The sequence below is a fragment of the Gracilinanus agilis genome, chromosome 2 (assembly GCF_016433145.1).
Source record: "Gracilinanus agilis isolate LMUSP501 chromosome 2, AgileGrace, whole genome shotgun sequence".
In the NCBI taxonomy this organism is placed as follows: Eukaryota; Metazoa; Chordata; class Mammalia; order Didelphimorphia; family Didelphidae; genus Gracilinanus; species Gracilinanus agilis.
In genome coordinates, this window is record NC_058131.1 from 650,619,516 (window position 1) to 650,634,616 (window position 15,101).

A 15,101-nucleotide genomic window follows, 5' to 3' on the forward strand; every position below is an offset into this window, starting at 1 on the left:
AGAGAGCCCCAAAGGAATAAAACATAAGAACAAGGATTGTGTGCAGAAGGAAGGAAATGTTCCCGCGAAACCTCACTTCTATTAAGAGTACAGCATCCCAATGAGGATTCTAAGGGGTCAAAAGACAGGAACACTGAGGGTAAAGGGGCAACTAGAAAAGTAAAAACAGTAAACAGTAAGCACAACTTCTTCACACTTTGTTTTCCCCAAAACCCTAAGATGGAATCTTAAAAGTGGAAGGGATCTTAGACAGCATGTTAAAAAGCAAGTGACAAATATTTCCTTTTTAAAAGTGACTGTTTTTAGGTGTGAAGGGGAGTTGTTTTGCTTGAAAAAGAATCTTTGTCTCTTTATTTTTTTTAAACCTTTACAATCCATCTCAGAATCAATACTGTGTATTGGTTCTAAGGCAGAAGAATGGTAAGGGCTATGCAATTGGGGTTAAGTGACTTGCCCAGGGTCACATAGCTAGGAAGTGTCTGAGGCCAGATTTGGACCCAGGACCTCCTGTCTTTAGGCCTGGCTCTCAATCCACTGAGCCACCCAGCTGCCTCTGTCCCTTCTTCATTCTTGATCATTTGTCCTACCACACCATTTTCTGAATCCAGTGGGAGGGAAAGTCCAAGTCTCTATGCTCCCAGGGAGTTCTCAAAAGCCCAGGCATGGCCACAGAAAGTGGCTGCCCTGAGGATTACTTTGGGATTCGTCGAAGTTCATTCATAAGCCAAAGGGCAACGCTGAGCAAAGCCAGGGAACCTGATTGGTGAACTGCAGCCAAAGGAGTTGGAACATACATTAGCAGAGTACTAATGCCCAAGCCCACCTGTTAAAAAACAAACCAAAAAGAATAATGGATTAGAACATTAGAAGTAGTAATTGTAAATAGTGATTTTAAAAAGAGACTGAATATGAATAGCCAAGATAAAATAGGCTTCTGCATTTCCGTCTGTTTCCCATTAGTAGTAAATGTAAAAGAAAGTGGAAACATCCCATAATAATGGTATAAAACTGAGCCATGTCTAAAGAGAGCAAAAAGGCAGATAAGTACAGAGAATTCAAAGGGAGAGATACAGTAGGGAGAGAGGAGGTGCACAACATCATGTCGAAGACCCAAATGCTCCTTCCATTTTGGGCAAAAGAAAACATGGAGTAGCTCAGTATTGTGAAAACGCTGTCTCTTAGTGGTCATATTTGTGGCACAAATGTGGAGTTTTTATATCTCTAAAGATTGTAGGGTCATCGAATTATAGACTGAAAAGCTGGCAGGGACTTCTGAGGCCATCTATCTAGTCTAACTTCTTCATTTTATTGAGTTAACTAGGGTCCAGTTGGGGTTTGTGATTTGCCTAAAATGGAATGCATAGGGAATAGGCATGACTCAGTTTCTCTATGATTCCAAAGTGCTTTCCACTACATGATATCACTAAGGAATTTGGGTTTCTAGCTCTGATCCTTAAACAGTGCCCCAGTTATGGAGAACCACAGTAGGGCTAGAAGGGCTGCAGATCCCTGATAAACAGCAGAAGGAGAAAGGTTGGGGAGGAAGTGGCAAGGTGAGAGAATCCATGGTAGAAATGGGATGAAAAAAGGGATGGTAAAGAATGGAGAAACATAATGAACAAAGATGAGATGGTTTTGAAAGCCAGGCCCAGATATTGGTTCATTCATGCATTCAGTCAATATGTATTAAGCCCCTACTATGTATAAGGTGCTATCCCTGGACCTGGAGAGAATATAGACTAAAGGGATGCAGAATGGTATGGTAGAAAAGGCCCAAGACTTGGAGTTAGGACTTGGATTCACTTTCCAACTCTGCTTCCAACCACCTTGGCCCTCACCAGTCAGTGAATTCTCTGGGCCCTGTTTCTTCATCTATAAGATGGGTGGGATTGTACTCTATGACTCTTAAGGTCTCAACCAGTGCTAAATTCAACTAGGCTTTTCCCTCTTTTAAACTTCCACCAGTCCTTCAAGGACCCCAAATTTTGTTAGTATAAACACTCCCTCTATAATTAATAAATCTTTGAGAATTTTTGTAGACAAAAATATTTTTTCCCTTGTAGACTACCCAGGCAATAAGCCCCTCCAAACACAAGTAGGCTGATCCTACTCCCGCGTAAATGGAATTGGCTCTATCCCATTCATAGTTAAAACTCTACTAACAGAGATGATGTCATCCCCACCTCCCTTAGTGGGGAGGGGAGATGAGTTACCCACACGTGACAATAAGTAACAAATCAAGAACAAGGGACTGCCCTTTGGGCAGTCCAAATCAGTGTAGAGGCTGCCATTTGTCCACTTGAATTAGAGGTGGGCCCACAGGAAGAGACGAGAGACACGATCTCTTCAAGTATGTTGGTTACTTCCTGTTGGGGAGTTCCCGCTTTGAACTTGGTGCTGAAGCATCTCGGCTGAGACCTCAGGCTGCTTCCACTCTGAATGGTCGTGGGTAAGTCACGCTGACTTCCTTAGGCCTACCTTGGCGTTTTCCAGACTCTCTACCTTAAGTAGGCCTCTTGCCTCTCTGATTGCTAAGGCCTTGTGATGGGCAATCTAGTTTAATTAGCCTTTTAACCCTCTCTCTCTGTCTGGGCCCCTGCAGGCCTGGACTAGCCTCTCCCTCTCTCTATTTCCCTTGCTTTCTACCCTTCCTAATTGTAAATAAACTGCCTTAAACCTGATCCTGACTTGGGTCTATTTTAATTATGGAACCAATCTGAATTATTGATTCCTGGCGGCCACACCTTAAATATATATCTATATAATACCTAAAATCTCCCTCTTACACTCCCCATACAGTCTGTCACTGGCCCATACCCAAAGCCTATCAATGCTGGTAGAGCCGGTACCCAAACAGTTCAGGATCACCTTTAGGTCACAATAAAGAATTGGGGTAAGACTTAAACAGAAACAATTGCTTAACAGACTATTCATAAGCCTGGGACTATGAAATCATTTATCACAAATTTATCTTGGCAAGATCTCTATTGACCTGTATAGGGTAGGAAAGTTCTGAACTGCCATCAAGAACATGCTCAGCCTAAATACTGTGATATAAGGGGAAAAAACCACTGAACTTAGCATTTGGGCCCTGGCTTCCCATTTCCCAGCTATAAGATGATAGGCAAGCCCCTAGTCTCAGTTTCCTTATTAATAAATGAGATGATAATAGGCCATATTCTACTTTAAATGAGATAATAAAGGCAATCTGCATCAAAACTGTAAAGTATTAAATAAATGTCAGCAATTATTATTACCATCATCATGATAAGATTAAAGGATCACGAGCTAGAAGGGTCCTCAGTCCTCATTGCCAGGGACACCCTTATCTTATAGAGGAGGAGCTGTGGCACAGAAAGCTGAGAGGATTTGTCCAAGATCACAGAGGCAGTATGAACAGCCAGGATTTGAACCCAAGTCTTTCAACCTTCAATCCAGTGTTTTCCCCATTACACCAAGCTAATTAAAGAAGTGGTAAATACCTGTGTGTAGGCCACAGTCAACAATGTTGCCACTGCCATTTTGGCCCTTCGAGGAAGGGGGATTCTCCGAGAGAGGAAGTAAAGCCCAGTAATGGCTGTGACTGTAGTGATTCCCTAAAAGAAAGGAAGAAGCTAGTCATAATGACTTTTCCCCAATTTCTGCCTCCTACCCTTTAAACTCTAAATTTATGTTGTTTTCTAGCAACATTACTAGTGCTCATCTATAAATATTTAGAGACCAAGAGATATCATTTGCAATGGAGATGCAAAAAGATCAGGGTAAAACTAGGATGGCCATCATCTCCACTATTATCTAACATAGTATTAGAAATACCAACTATATAGCAAAAAAACAAGAAAAAGAAACTGAGAGAACAGGTGATGAAGAAGCAAAATTACTTACAGATTATATATGATGGTTTGCTTAGAGAACCCCAGAAATCCAATGAAAAACCCAATAAAAACAATTAGTACTCCAATGGAACTGTGACTTCACTGATTGACTGTTGCCTCAATGACTCATTCATGTCTGCCCATCCTGTGTGACTTGTCTGTGGCTTCCAAAAAGTTTGCCAAACAGGGTCCACCAACAAGCTGAGAGCCTTCATTTTCTCTTGGCATTGTGAGGACACTCATGGTGACCTTAAGCTGCTACCTGTTATTCTTCCTTCCTATATAACTAGCCAACTTCTTTTTCAGTCAGGAAAACCTAGGATGAAACCCTTAATCCAATTATTCTTTGAAGGTCTTTATTTGCTCTATGTTGCAGCTAGCTTGTATCTTCCCCATACCTCACCATGTCTCTCTGCAAGGCTTCCTTTTAGTTTTTCGAGACTGGGCAGTCATCTATGTCTTGAAGTCATAAAACCTATAGGGATTATCCATCTGTGTGTGTAAATGTACACATCTGAATACATACATGCACAGCTACCCATATGATGTATGTATACATGTGAATAATTATGTGCAGATTTATATGTACTTGTAATACCAGTGTGTATGAACATGTATATAACACACACACATATGCGTGTGCCTGGTTTAGACAGTACAAATGGACACAAATTTAAATCCAAAATTCAATGTGAGGATAACCAAATGGGATTACTTCTGGAAACTGCAAAACTCTTTTGATGACTGCACACTTCTTCCAGAAGCAAAGATCCCCCCCACTTATTTTTTATTTTTAGGATTCCATCACTTTTGGTGTATGACCATGAGACATAGTATGCTATAAAATAATTAATAGCTTCAGTCAAATATTACAATTCTGGAAATTATCAGTTTATCTGTACAAATCCAAGAAGAGGTACAAAGAAAACTTTCATCAATGCAACAGCACACACAAAATATTTGGGTGTTAACCTCCTATGACACATATATGAATTACATAACTACAAATATAAAAGAAGACTCCAAAGCTCTTTGCTAGTGTTTATGATTTTAATTCTTATTTTTTGTCTTACCCTTTTCATATTCTATCATATTCAAATCAACATGTACTAAGGGCCCGTGTGCCATAGGCCTTGGGGATACCACCGTCACCAACCACCACAATAACAAAAGCTTATATTCCACTGTATTTATATCATATCCCATTAGATTATAAGTTCCTTAAAGGCAAAGACAGTATTGTTTTTCACTTTGATATTTTAATGGTACCTGACACCGGTTGCTTAATAAATGTCTGAATGGATGTTCCTTGGGGCTAGGGAATTTTGTTTTTATATTTGTATTCCTAGTACCTTAAGAAGGGTCTTGATCATAGTAAGCCCTCAAAAAATATTTGCTGGAATTAACTCAATCACCATGTATGGTAGAGCCTATAATCCCTTCTGACTGGGAGGTTGAGATTGGTAGATATCTTGAGTTTGGGAGTTCTGAGCTGCAGTGGGCTAAGCTGATCAGTTTACACTAATTCATGACTAGTGAGCTGAGTGCAAGTCTACACTAAGTTATGTGTTAACTTGGTGGGCGCTTGAGAGAGGAGACCCACTAGGCTAAGGAGGGATGAACCATCCAAGGCCAGAAATGGAGCAGGTCAAAGGTCCTGTGCTGATCTGAAGTCATAAATGAGTGGGATTGGGCCTGTGAGTAGCCCCTATACTTCCAGCTTCCTTATAAGACAAACATACCAGGATTCGGTGATCAAACTGCACCATGGTTGGATTTTCAAAGACATTCTTAAGGACTGGAGAGAAGGTAAAGAGGTCCTCTGGGATCCATCGCTCTCCCATCTTGGGGAAGGAATTGTATACAAGTCCAGCATCCAAGCCTGCCACAAAAGCCCCTGTAGTTCAAGATACATTTAAAAACTCAAAATAAGGGAAGCCAGTAAATATAATACCTTTTACATGTAAAAAATACAAAACAATATAGTATAATTTCTCATCCTGGTGCCATATGGTAGAAACAAGAAAAGTGATAGAGGTATACTGGTAATTAATCCACAGGCATTTGTTAAGCCTGCACTATGTGCACTGTACTAGGTTCTGTGGACAGAAAGACAAAAGTAAACCTGCTCAAGTGGAGGAGATCATGGATAAATAAATAAACGATGTGATGTATTGCATAAAAAAACAACTGCCAAGGAATAATGTACGTCTAAGAAACCCAGAAAGGCAGGTTGGGGCTGGGTAGCAATTAATAACTTTATATCAGAGCTAATGGCAATAGAAGACACTAGGAGTTTAATGATTAGGAGTGATGTGGCCACATTTACACTTTAGGCAAATCCCTTTGACTGCACTAAAGGATCATGAAATAAGCCTTTACCCTTGCCAATACTCTATTTGAAAAACATATTAGGGAAGGTTTAGACAAAATTATGAATTAAAGATTCAAAATGGATTCGTTTAAGTAAGGTTAGGAATATCTGTGGTATCTCCCACATATATCTGGGGAAAAGACAATGCTTTCTCAGGAAAACATCCCTCATGTGACAAAAGTCTTGTAAATTAAAGGTGAAGAAATACAGGTTCATATTTAGGAATCAAGGACAGAAAAAATGGTGATGGAGACAAGAGAGAGAAGGGGAGGCAAAGGGGCAGGTAATTAATAGAAGGCAAGGGGAGATGGGATGCAGTAGGAAGGGATGAAGAACCAAGAAAGGACCACAGAATGAAATCATGGTAACATTCAACTGGTAGCAAGACTTCATACCTGAAAGAGCTGTAAGGAAAACCAGGCCTGCTGTCCCATGAGCAAATCGCCTCAGCTGTAGGAGCTGACGGGTTTCCGGCAACTATACAACAGAAGGAAGATTAATCACATAAACAAACAATATTGCAAGATCTAAAAAAAAAAAAAAAAAAAAAAGGCAACATATTTTTTCAAAGTCAAGTAAAAGTGAAGGATAAATACAATTAAATGGATATGTTAGGAGGTTAAAATACTTTACAATGTTTGAAGAGATCTATCCTAAGAGACAGGGCTGTTTTTATAGAGTATTTAAAGCCTAACAGATCCATTAAGTATTCATCATATGAGCACTTACAAGGTGCTCTGAGCTACAGATTTGGCCAACAGAGTAAAAATGAATCTCTAGGTCTCTTTCAGTTTTTTCTTTTAAAAATATTAATTTTTTTTTTCCTATTAACACCTCCCAAGAGAGTATTTCTACATACGCAGAACAGAGGATTACATGTAAACATGAATTTTTCAGGTCATCTTTCTTGCTTTTTTAGAACATAAACATTAAATTTAATGTTATTTTCAAAGCTCTTCTGTTTGTAGTTCTTTTGAATGTCCTTTGGTTCTCTTCTGTGCATTTTAAATAAAGTTTCAGGGGCAACTAGGTGGCTCAGTGGATCAAGAGTCAGGCCTGGAGACAAGAAGTCCTGGGTTCAAATCTGGCCTCACATATTTCCTAGCTGTGTGACCCTGGGAAAGTCACTTAACCCCAATTGCCTACCCCTTGCCATTCTTCTGCCTTAGAATGGATACTTATTCCTAAGGCAGAAGGAGGTAAGGACTTAAAAATAAATAAATGATGGTTCAATAGCCTTTGTGTGTGTATGTGTGTGGAGGTACGGGGTGTAATCATTATTACAGCATCTTTTATTACTAATTCCAATTAAAAAATGAGAACAAAAAAAAAATCCCTTGTAGTAAATCAGCAGAGACAAACAAAATGAATCACAATAGCTATTGTCTAAAAACATGTCTCTTTTTGCACTTGAGTCCATTACCTCTTGATCAAGAAATGAATGAATGAAAAAGACGTTCTTAAGCACTTACTGTTGGCAAGGCACTACACCAAGTATTAGGGATATGAATAGAAAAGTAAGACAATCCTTGCCCTCACAGGGTTCACATTCTAACCAAGGAGATAACACACATGAAAGATTTCAGCTATTAAATTCAAAATTATTAGACTAGGCTCAGTATTCTAGATTGTTGAAATATTTTTCGATCCTATCATTTATTGTGTTAGTTATTCCTCCCAGTTTTTTGTCATCTGCAAATCTGGTTAAACATGTTATATCCAAGTCACTGACAAAAATGTTAAATCCTAAAGTTAGGGGATAGCTAGGTGGCTCAGGAGATACAGTACCAGGCCTGGAGCCAGGAGGACCTGGGTTCAAATCTGATCTCAGATACTTTCTAGTTGTGTAACCCTGGGCAAGTCATTTAATCCCACTTGCTTAGTCCTTGCCCTTCTGTCTTACAGAGTTGTTCCAAAGACCAAAAAGGTATTAAAAAATACGTATGCATGTCTATTCATATGTCTATCAAAGTCAGATCTCTGAGACATTCTTCTGTAGAGATCAAACCATTATTAAGTGTTTTTGGTTCCAGCCACTATACTATCATCTAACCCATATCTTTTTGTCTTGGTGAGATGGGAGATGACAGAATGACAAATGCTTTGCTAAACTTTAAGAAAACTATCTACAGCATTATTTACATAAATTAGTTTAGTAACCTGTCCAAAAAAAAAAAGAGATGTTTGGCATGACCAATTTTTATAGAAGCTACTGGCTCTAAGTGATTACTGCTTTTGGACTTAACGGTCTGAGAAAAAATAGCATCTAGATGCTAATTATCTATCTCTTTGATAACCCAATCTGGACTTATCACAGAAATCAAAACCAAGCTCATGCACCTGTAGTTTATAGATTCGACTCTTCTGCCTTTAAAAAAAACAGGAAGAATATTTATTCATCTCCAGCACTGTGGAAACAGTAGGGGTCTCTTCCATTTTCCATAATCTTTCAGAGATCACTATCATTGGTTAGCAGTCATAATTGTGAGTTCCTTCAGATTACTTGAGCCTGAACTCACCAAGAGGCAGCTAGATGATTTCTTGCTATCCCCTACTTATTTTGAGTTTTAGTTTCCAATTTTGTTTTGTTCTTTAAAGTCTAAAGATTATACCCCTTGGCAGAGAAAAGAGAAATATTTTAAAAGCTCAAGAATTCTGTCTTCTTCCATGCCAGTGTTCCAATCTTCTTCTTTGAATTTTCTCTTCTCTAAATATGACTTTTTTAAAAAAATGCTTTTTGCTAATTTTAGCTTTCTTCAAACTCAATTTAATCTGAATTTTAGTATTCCTGACACTATTCTTGTAGGACTGTGCCAGACTTTCAAATTAATCTCTACTTCCTGCCCTTTTTTCTTGTCTTCTTAAAACTTAAGATGGTCAATAAGTTAGTTCCCTGTGCACCCATATCATTCTACATAGAAACCAATGTGCATAAAAATGATAGCTGAGAGGCTAATGAATGAGATCTCTGAGAGGAAGAATATAGAAAGAAAAGCAGAGTGCTAAGAGCGAACTTTAAAAAAATATTCAAATTTAATTGGTAAAAAGAAAATAAGTGATTACGAGTTAGGAGAGAAGTATTATAGACACCAAAAGAGAAAAAGGTTTCAAGGAAGCAATGCTTAATAGTGTACAAAAGCAATGAGAACTGAAAAAGACCAGGCACTTAGGAGGTGCCTCGAATACAGTTTTAGTGAGATAGAGGGAGTAAACACCAGATTATAGGTGATGAGGAAGGGGAGAGGATTGTGGGGAAGTAAAGACACCAAAGGCACACTTCTTATTCTCTAAGTCTGGCTGTGAAAAGTAGGAAAGGAATAAAATTATCCATACGGTCTACATCAAAATTTCAATTTTAGGCTGGTATCTCACTGACACCCATAACATTTATATATAGTCTTTCCCAAATGTCAGGTGGTGTATGCTTAGTAATACAAATGAATTTCAATACTAGAATGAGGAAAAAATACAACTTCTGAATAAAAATTCACTGCAAAAAATACACACACACACACACACCCCATTTTGTCATATACATGAAACTACAGATATATCCAGTTCTCTTCTACCCTTAAAAAGACCTTATTTCACCTTCCCATCTCACCTTGTATCTCTCTTCTCTTTTACACTCAAACTCCTAGAAGAAGTCATCCCCTCTTGGTGCACTCATATCCTTTCATTGTCCAACTTCTTCAACTAGTGACTCCACTTGGGCTATTCTTACCTTTCTGCCTGCTTCTTTCCATCTTTAATTCTTTCTTTTTCTTGCTCTAATTTTTATCCAGGGCTATTTTTTGCCATTCTAGGCTGATGATTATACTTTTCACATTTGCTATAAAGTGTATGAATGTGAAAGATGATGAAAATATCATGTAGGTACAACATAAAGGTATCATACCTTGCTTTTATATATTAAATCAGTCCTGTAAAAGATATAAATAGGGTCCTTTAACTAATGCATAGAACACATAATATCACATTGTTAAAGGAGTATGCATAAATTATTTTCTCTTAGATTTGCCAAGTAATAAAGATATAACTCTAAATAGACAATACTTTTCTTATTCTACATTACTTTAGATTCACAGATAATCTTTCAGCACCCTTTGGATATTCACAAGTCAAATGTTTAGGGTTTGGTCTTTTAGTGAAGGGTTTTAAAATTAAAACCCTCATTTTCTGTCCTAGTAACAACTTTATGACAGAAGGGCAAGGGCCAGGCAAATAGGGTTAAGTGATTTGCCCAAGTTACACAGCTACAGAGTGTCTGAGGCCAGATTTGAACCCAGATCCTCCTGACTTCAGGCCTAGTGCTCTATCCACTGTGCCAACCAGCTACCCCTTGGAAGCAATTTTTAAGCAAGAACTTTTTTTTTATTGTACCTAACTCTATCTAAATATATTTTATTTCCCTTGTAATCCTATGTATTTATCTGATATATTTAAAAACACTGTTGGATCCAGGATAGAAAAAGGTAAAAAAACCCTGCTCCAATAAAATTTCTTCCAACTTCATTATTTAAAACTTTTTCTTCCTTATCATCTTCAATAGACTTCATTCTACACTGGCATGCTGATAAAATGGCCTGCCCTTAAATTTTGCCTTGGGGAAACTTGCTCTAGATCTCTTACAAAAATGATGTAGCCTTCTTATGACTTATTCAGGTCCTAGAATTCAATGCTCCTTTCATTCTCGGTTATATTGAATTTCTAGGACACTGGTAACCTTCAGGATAAGGAAAATTTTACTTAGGTCAACCATCATCCACCTGTGGTTCACTAACTTTTAAATCTTCAATTAAGTAGGATTCCTTGTTCCCTGACATTTGGATCACTGCAAAAACGCAAACAGATGCCATAGGAGTTATCTGTGTAACAGATACCTCCTTTTACCTTGTCTCGAGGAAGCAACAGGGAGAGTGCAGTCCACAAGCTGGCACAATAGAGGACAAGGGCAGAGCCCAGGTGAGCAGCCAGGCGGTACTGGCTCACCCGAGGGATGTCATGAGAATCTGGCTTTTCTTCTAATCCACTCTTCACCATATACCATCCCAGCAGTCCCTAGCAATAAATGGAGGGAGAGCAAGATATAACATGATTCAAATTAACTACATATCTTGAGGGAAATCATTTAACTTTATTTTTAACTTTCACCTCTAGATCTTGTATAACTCACTTGGAAACAGACTAAGCCACAGAGAGCAAGAACACGACCTTTCATGCCAGAAGTAAGCCAGCCCCTTCTCCAAAAGTAGGCAGCAGGAAGGATGTATGCCAGGCCCACAATCCGTCCCCACATTCGATGTGAGTATTCCATGTACCAGATAAATTTGAACTCTGCCAAGGTCATATCATGGTTCAAGCTAGGTGAGAGAAATCAATAAAGGAGAATAAAAGAACATTTTTCTTGAGCTATACCTCGTTTAACATGATAAAACAAAGGCACAATTGCATACATTAGAACTAGAGAGCTAAATGGCGTTGTAGTGGATGGAGCACCAGGTCCAGTCAGGAAGACTCATCTTCCTAAGTTCAAATGTGACCTCAGACTAGCTATGTGACCCAGGGCAAGTGATTTATAACCCTATTGGCCTCAGTTTCCTCATCTGTAAAATGAGCTGAAGAAGGAAATGGCAAACCACTCTAGTATCTACTAAGAAAACCCCAAATGGGGTCATGAAGAGTTGGACATGACTGAAAAATGACTGAACAACAGCAATACCACAATTGCACAGCCTTGCAAAATAGGAAATTAGTTCTTCTCTGAAGCTGGAAGATGTTGCCCCTTGCTAAAGAGGTGAAATATCAGAGTATGCCTTATTTGTGAATGGGAAATTTCTATTTCTTGTTTTCCACACGCGCGCGCGCGCGCGCACACACACACACACACACAATCTCTCTCTCTCCCCTCCCCTCCTCTGTCCCTTTATCCCTCTCTCTGTCTCCTCTCCCCCCTGTCCTGTTCCCTCTTTCCCTCTCCCCCCCCCCCAATATCAAGCTGCACTAAGAAGTTTAACTTCCAGAATCCAGGAAGCCAAGTAAAATATTTGACCTAGATACCATTTATATCTTTAATACATACAACATTTTCTTTCACTACAGGTAACAAAACAGTAAAAAATAAAGAGATTAGAAAGCTCCTGTATGATGCATTTTGTTTTTCCCTATACTTCCACGCAATAAACTCAATTCAATTCCACTCACAAAACATTTAGTGTTTGTTTATATCTGCAAGTTATTGTGCTTACATTTTAAATTCTGGAAACTGCTGGTATTTTTGGAATTCTGCTTCCCATTCTTCTTGACTTGTAGGTGGTTTCATCTCCTTTATCAAGTGCCAATCTACCATGGAAAGTCCAGACTCTGTCAATCTTAGGATGGAAACAGAAATGGATACTATTAACATCTTAAAGAAATCTATTGGATCCATAACTTACAGACTGAAGTAATAAACATCTGAATTTAACCCTGCAAAGAATAATTCTGTTTTCCCTCCTCTAAAAATTGTTTTTTGTAATTTTCCACAAAGCCATTATCAAGCACAAGTTTATCTCACTTTTTCTCTTTCATCTTTTTCCTTTTTTTTCCCTCCCTCATAGGCTATAGCTGACTCAGTCAATACTAAATCTGTTAAAACCAAGTTTTCCTATAAAATCTACCATTCTGTACATGTAGAAGCTTAAAATTTCAGATCTAAAAAAGGGCCAGAGATCATATAGTCCAACTTCTTCATTTGATGGATAAGGAAACTGAGGCACAAAGAATTTACATGATTTGCCCAAGTTAGTGGCAGTATCTTGTATCTGGTTTCTGAGTTTTGTGCTCTTTTTAATTTGCATTACTGTGCTCTTGAAAAATACTCAAAATTATTTGTTGTTGATCATTTGGGTTGTGTATGACCCTCCTTGACCCCATTTGGAGTTTGTTGTTTTTTTTTGGCAAAGACATGAGTGCTTAGCCATTTCTTTCCCCAGCTCATTTTAGAGATGAGGAAACTGAAACAAAGTGATTTAAGTGACTTGCCCAGAATCACATAGCTAATAAGCATCCGAGGCTAGATCTGAACTCAGTTCTTTGTGACTCTAAGTCCGCATTCTACCCATTGTACCACTTGGCTGCCCCCATATCAGAGTTACAGGTGCCTAATGGGTGGCAAATGAGGCTGAGTTATTTTGTTTTACTGTGGACTGCTCACCTAGTCACTCCACCAAGAATAACTGCTCCTGCTACTGTTCCACTGCAGACCAAGAGCCAACGGCCCATAATCCGCTCGGTAGCCTTCGTGGGGATAGACACTGACCTCCTTCCAGACTGTAAAGCTACTTCAGAGGCAGTACTGTACTGCCTTTGCAAGAGAGGGAGCTTTTGCCCATTATGGGAACCACACTAAGGATTAAGGGAAGAAATATTATTTTAGCATGAAAGTGAGATCTAATATGGTAAGCCTTTACACTTAGGTTTGCTCTATGTTTTTCTGCCATATTGTCTTGTCCAATTCTTACTAAATTATAAATTCCTTGAGGATAGGGATCATATTTCATCAAACTCAAATTATTCTAGTATGGTTTTCAAAGAGCTTTCTTCACGACAACTTGGGAGATAGCACATAGCAACTAGAGGCAGCTGGATTTAGAATCAGGAAAATCTGGATTGAAGCTCTACAATCAGACACTTTTAAGCTATTTAGAACTGGGAGTTCTAAACAGGGAGTTCTGGACTGTCTAAAATGCAGTTCCTCCTTTGCAAAATAAGAATTAGATCTGAGCCCCCTTCCAAATCCTGAGCTCTGTTTTCTTCAAAGATCCTGTGAAGTCAGAGCTAAGTATCACAGATCACTTTCTTGATGTATCACTAGAAGAGATCTTAAAGATTACTCAGTCCATTCCTCTTATATTTCAGATGAGGAAAATGAGGTTCAGAAAGCTTATGAATTCTGATGAGTATTCTGTATTCACTCATTCAGCCATCAATTATTTACTTAGTTTCTACTGTTCCAGGCCCTGGAATGAATAATAGGTGTAAGAGGTAGTGAGTAGCTGAATTGGAAATAAGATCCCGGGCCTTATAAATCTAATTTTTCCGCAATTTTTCAACCCTGATATTCTCCTCAACATTTTATTTTTGTGTCTTCCCTAGAAGCAGGCACAGTGCCTATTCCCATTTTACAGTTCAGGAAACTGAACAGAGGTTGAGATTTGCCACAAGGTCTTCCAGATTTCAAGACCAGTTCAAACCATTCTGCCATCTGGTTACCGGTCCTTGATAATAACAATAACGGTTAGTATTTGTATAGCAATTTAGGGTTTGCAAAGCGCTTTACATACATCATTCCCATTCGATCCTCAAGGAACTTACTTTCTACTGGGAGACGGGGACATGTGCACAGATAAGTTCAAAGCGAATACAAAGTAATGGTGGGGGACAGGAATGGGACAGTAAATGAATGGCCCCTCCAAGACCACCTAGGGCTCTACAATACGCTGGCTCCTCCCGGCCCCTTTCATCTCCAGTCCTCCTTCCCTCTTCACCCTGCGTGATCCCAGACCCATGCTTCTGCCTAAACCTGCTCTGATCCTGAGAGTCTTGTTGGGGCGTCCGTACCCGGGGAGCCCCCCTCGTAGCCAGGAGACGGATTCCTGAACTCTTGAGCACCGCCTTTAGAGGAAGAAAGAACAACCGCAACATCGTGAACTCTACTGCCGCTAGCCAAACACGAGTATCCCAAAGTCAATTCCGCATAACAATCTTCCCTAGCGACCCCGCGTCTCCTTCCTTCCAAAAGAGAAAAGCACTTCCGGATCGCGCAGGTCCCCGGGCAGGTCCCATCGCAGGATGCTACCCTAGTCATGTGA

At 39.1% G+C, this 15,101-nt stretch overlaps 1 protein-coding gene across 2 annotated transcripts; it reads right to left on the reverse strand.

Moving 5' to 3' along the window:
* Positions 1 to 486: 486 nt before the first annotated feature.
* LOC123236364 (cytochrome c oxidase assembly protein COX15 homolog) lies at positions 487 to 14,980 on the reverse strand. 2 transcript variants are annotated; one of them, XM_044662687.1, is made up of 9 exons: positions 14,851 to 14,980; positions 13,445 to 13,635; positions 12,498 to 12,620; positions 11,426 to 11,612; positions 11,143 to 11,310; positions 6,645 to 6,726; positions 5,618 to 5,772; positions 3,483 to 3,596; positions 487 to 823 (listed from the first exon to the last, which is right to left on the reverse strand). In XM_044662687.1, the coding sequence occupies exons 1-9, from the start codon at positions 14,932 to 14,934 to the stop codon at positions 692 to 694; spliced, it is 1,236 nt and encodes a 411-aa protein (XP_044518622.1). In that variant the 5' UTR covers positions 14,935 to 14,980; the 3' UTR covers positions 487 to 691. The 2 variants fall into 2 exon arrangements, with proteins under 2 accessions (XP_044518622.1, XP_044518623.1); XM_044662688.1 differs by lacking the exon at positions 13,445 to 13,635 and having other exon boundaries at positions 14,851 to 14,888.
* Between the last annotated feature and the right edge of the window lie 121 nt (positions 14,981 to 15,101).

Coding starts and splice junctions, on each gene's coding strand:
- LOC123236364 (XM_044662687.1), bottom strand. CDS start 14,934: ATGTTGCGGTTGTTCTTTCTTCCTCTAAAGGCGGTGCTCAAGAGTTCA. Junction 12,621..13,444: donor ATTCTTGGTGGAGTGACTAG/GTGAGCAGTCCA, acceptor TTCCATCCTAAG/ATTGACAGAGTCTGGACTTT. Junction 6,727..11,142: donor TGTTGCTTCCTCGAGACAAG/GTAAAAGGAGGT, acceptor TCTGTTGTATAG/TTGCCGGAAACCCGTCAGCT.